A 4,277-nucleotide genomic window follows, 5' to 3' on the forward strand; every position below is an offset into this window, starting at 1 on the left:
TCTCAGTATGTGCTGAAGTACAAGAGTGACGACGACGACGTTAGAGTATGCCTACGACTGTCTCAGTATGTGCTGAAGTACAAGAGTGACGACGACGACGTTAGAGTATGCGTACGACTGTCTCAGTATGTGCTGAAGTACAAGAGTGACGACGACGACGTTAGAGTATACGTACGACTGTCTCAGTATGTGCTGAAGTACAAGAGTGACGACGACGACGTAAGAGTATGCGTACGACTGTCTCAGTATGTGCTGAAGTGTGAGAGTTACGACGTCGACGTTAAAGTATACGTACGACTGGCTCAGTATGTGCTGAAATGTGAGAATTACGACGTCGACGTTAGAGTAAACGTACGACCGTCTCAGTATGTGCTGAAGTTTGAAAGTTAGGACGACGACGTTAAAGTATGCGTACGACTGTCTCAGTATGTGCTGAAGTGTGAGTTACGACGTCGACGTTAAAGTATACGTAGGACTGTCTCAGTATGTGCTGAAATATGAGAGTTTCGACGACTTTGAAATATACGTACAACTTACTGTATCACGAACAATCAAACCTTCAGGCATCAAAGTATATGTGTTGTTTGACATATCATTTAGTCTGCACATTCTTTACGGAGGACAAGTAACTTCCTGGTTGTTGCCTGATCGCAATGTATTCATGTATAACATGCCTTACTTCCCTGATCGCGCCACACTTTGTTGTGACCATATATAGAAGTGATGGCAGACCAGAAATTAAGTGTGAACCCTCCACTCTCGCACCCATACCCCCACCCACTCCTCGTGTCGTGATTTGCTGTGACTGAGGCGATCCGGCTATTGACTATTTGGTTGGTTGTTTGTTGTGTAACGCCGCTTTCAGCAATATTCTAGGTATATGACGGCGGTCTGTAAATAATCGAGTCTGGACCAGACAATCCAGTGATTGACATCATGAGCATCGATCCACGAAATTGGGATGCGATGACCTGCACCAACCAAGTCAGCGATCCTGACCACCCGATCCCGTTAGTCGCCTCTCACGAATTGCCTTTTACGGGAAACATGGGTTGATGAAGACCTATCCTGACCCGGATCTTGGGTATTGACTGACACCAGGATGTAGGCGTCAAATGTACCTCCTACGTAAAATTCAGCAGTATCCCCAATGTCATGGTCCACTGTGTCCCCAATGTCATGGGCTACTGTGTCCCCTATACCGTGGTCCACTGTGTCCCCTATACCATGGTCCACTGTATCCCCAGTGTCATGGTCCACTGTGTCCCCTATACTATGGTCCATTGTGTCCCCTATACCCTAGTCCACTGTGTCCCCTATACCATGCATGGTCCACTGTGTCCCCTATACCATGGTCCACTGTGTCCCCTATACCATGGTCCACTGTGTCCCCTATACCATGGTCCACTGTGTCCCTTATACCATGGTCCACTGTGTCCCTTATACTATGGTCCAGTGTATCCCCAGTGTCATAGTCCACTGGGTCCCCTATACCATGGTCTACTGTGTCCCTTATACCATGGTCCATTGTGTCCCCTATACCATGCTCCACTGGGTCCCCTATACCATGGTCTACTGTGTCCCTTATACCATGGTCCACTGTGTCCCCTATACCCTGGTCCACTGTGTCCCTTATACCATGGTCCACTGTGTCCCTTATACCATGGTCCACTGTGTCCCTTATACCATGGTCCACTGTGTCCACTATACCATGGTCCACTGTGTCCACTATACCATGGTCCACTGTGTCCCCAGTGTCATGGTCCACTGTGTCCACTATACCATGGTCCACTGTGTCCCTCATACCATGGTCCAATGTGTCCCCTATACCTTGGTCCACTGTGTCCCTCATACCATGGTCCACTGTGTCCCCTATACCATGGTCCACTGTGTCCCTCATACCATGGTCCACTGTGTCCCCTATACCATGGTCCACTGTGTCCCTTATACCATGGTCCACTGTGTCCCTCATACCATGGTCCACTGTGTCCCCTATACCATGGTCCACTGTGTCCCTTATACCATGGTCCACTGTGTCCCCTATACCTTGGTCCACTGTGTCCCCTATACCTTGGTCCACTGTGTCCCCTATACCATGGTCCACTGTGTCCCCTATACCATGGTCCACTGTGTCCCCTATACCCTGGTCCACTGTGTCCCCTATACCATGGTCCACTGTGTCCCCTATACCATGCATGGTCCACTGTCACCCCTATACCGTGGTCCACTGTGTCCCCTATACCTTGGTCCACTGTGTCCCCTATACCTTGGTCCACTGTGTCCCCTATATCATGGTCCACTGTGTCCCCTATACCCTGGTCCACTGTGTCCCCTATACCATGGTCCACTGTGTCCCCTATACCATGGTCCACTGTGTCCCCTATACCATTCATGGTCCACTGTGTCCCCTATACCATGGTCCACTGTGTCCCCTATACCATAGTCCACTGTGTCCCTTATACCATGGTCCACTGTGTCCCCTATACCATGGTCCACTGTGTCCCCTATACCATGGTCCACTGTGTCCCTTATACCATGGTCCACTGTGTCCCTTATACCATGGTCCAATGTGTCTCCTATACTGTGTCAATCACTGGACCGTCTGATTCAGACTCGATTGTTTACAGACCGCCCTCATATAGCTGGAATAGTGCGGTGTTAAACAAAAAACAAACAAACAAATCCTATACAATGGTCAACTGTGTCCCCTATACAATGGTCAACTGTGTCCCCTATACAATGGTCAACTGTGTCCCCTAAACAATGGTCAACAGTGTCCCCTATACCATGGTCAACTGTGTCCCCTATACAATGGTCAACTGTGTCCCTTATACCGTGGTCCACTGTGTCCCCTATACCATGGTCCACTGTGTCCCTCATACCATGGTCCACTGTGTACCCTATACCATGGTCCACTGTGTCCCCTATACCATGGTCCACTGTGTCCCTTATAACATGGTCCACTGTGTCCCCTATACCATGGTCCACTGTGTCCCCTATACCGTAGTCCACTGTGTCCCTTATACCATGGTCCACTGTGTCCCCTATGCTATGGTCCACTGTGCCCCTATACCATGCTCCACTGTGTCCCCTATGCCATGGTCCACTGTGCCCCTATACCATGCTCCACTGTGTCCCCTATACCATGCTCCACTGTGTCCCCTATACCATGGTCCACTGTGTCCCTTATATCATGGTCCACTGTGTCCCTTATACCATGGTCCACTGTGTCCCCTATACCGTAGTCCAATGTGCCCCTTATAACATGGTCCACTGTGTCCCTTATACCATGCTCCACTGTGTCCCCTATGCCATGGTCCACTGTGCCCCCTATACCATGGTCCACCGTGTCCCCTATACCCTGGTCCACTGTGTCCCCTATACCATGGTCCACTGTGTCCCCTATACCCTGGTCCACTGTGTCCCCTATACCATGGTCCACTGTGTCCCCTTTACCATGGTCCACTGTGTCCCTAATACCATGGTCCACTGTGTCCCCTATACCATGCATGGTCCACTGTGTCTTTTATACCATGGTCCACTGTGTCCCCTATACCATGGTCCACTGTGTCCCTTATACCATGCATGGTCCACTGTGTCCCCTATACCATGGTCCACTGTGTCCCCTAAACCATGGTCCACTGTGTCCCCTATACCATGCATGGTCCACTGTGTCCCTTATACCATGGTCCACTGTGTCCCTTATACCATGGTCCACTGTGTCCCCTATACCTTAGTCCACTGTGTCCCCTATACCTTGGTCCACTGTGTCCCCTATATCATGGTCCACTGTGTCCCCTATACCCTGGTCCACTGTGTCCCCTATACCATGGTCCACTGTGTCCCCTGTACCATGGTCCACTGTGTCCCCTATACCATTCATGGTCCACTGTGTCCCCTATACCATGGTCCACTGTGTCCCCTATACCATAGTCCACTGTGTCCCTTATACCATGGTCCACTGTGTCCCCTATACCATGGTCCACTGTGTCCCCTATACCATGGTCCACTGTGTCCCTTATACCATGGTCCACTGTGTCCCTTATACCATGGTCCACTGTGTCCCTTATACCATGGTCCAATGTGTCTCCTATACTGTGTCAATCACTGGACCGTCTGATTCAGACTCGATTGTTTACAGACCGCCCTCATATAGCTGGAATAGTGCGGTGTTAAACAAAAAACAAACAAACAAATCCTATACAATGGTCAACTGTGTCCCCTATACAATGGTCAACTGTGTCCCCTATACAATGGTCAACTGTGTCCCCTAAACA

General features: G+C 49.9%; 1 protein-coding gene across 1 annotated transcript; it reads right to left on the reverse strand.

Annotated features, from left to right (window-relative positions):
• Window positions 1-1,273: 1,273 nt before the first annotated feature.
• LOC139479641 (fap1 adhesin-like) lies at window positions 1,274-2,197 on the reverse strand. Its single transcript, XM_071262481.1, has one exon. It carries the CDS (start codon window positions 2,195-2,197, stop codon window positions 1,274-1,276), a length of 924 nt encoding a protein of 307 aa, XP_071118582.1.
• Between the last annotated feature and the right edge of the window lie 2,080 nt (window positions 2,198-4,277).

This window comes from Haliotis cracherodii, unplaced genomic scaffold, assembly GCF_022045235.1.
Source record: "Haliotis cracherodii isolate W230 unplaced genomic scaffold, xgHalCrac1.p SCAF_4, whole genome shotgun sequence".
Classification (NCBI taxonomy): domain Eukaryota; kingdom Metazoa; phylum Mollusca; class Gastropoda; order Lepetellida; family Haliotidae; genus Haliotis; species Haliotis cracherodii.

Coding starts and splice junctions, on each gene's coding strand:
- LOC139479641 (XM_071262481.1), bottom strand. CDS start 2,197: ATGCATGGTATAGGGGACACAGTGGACCATGGTATAGGGGACACAGTG.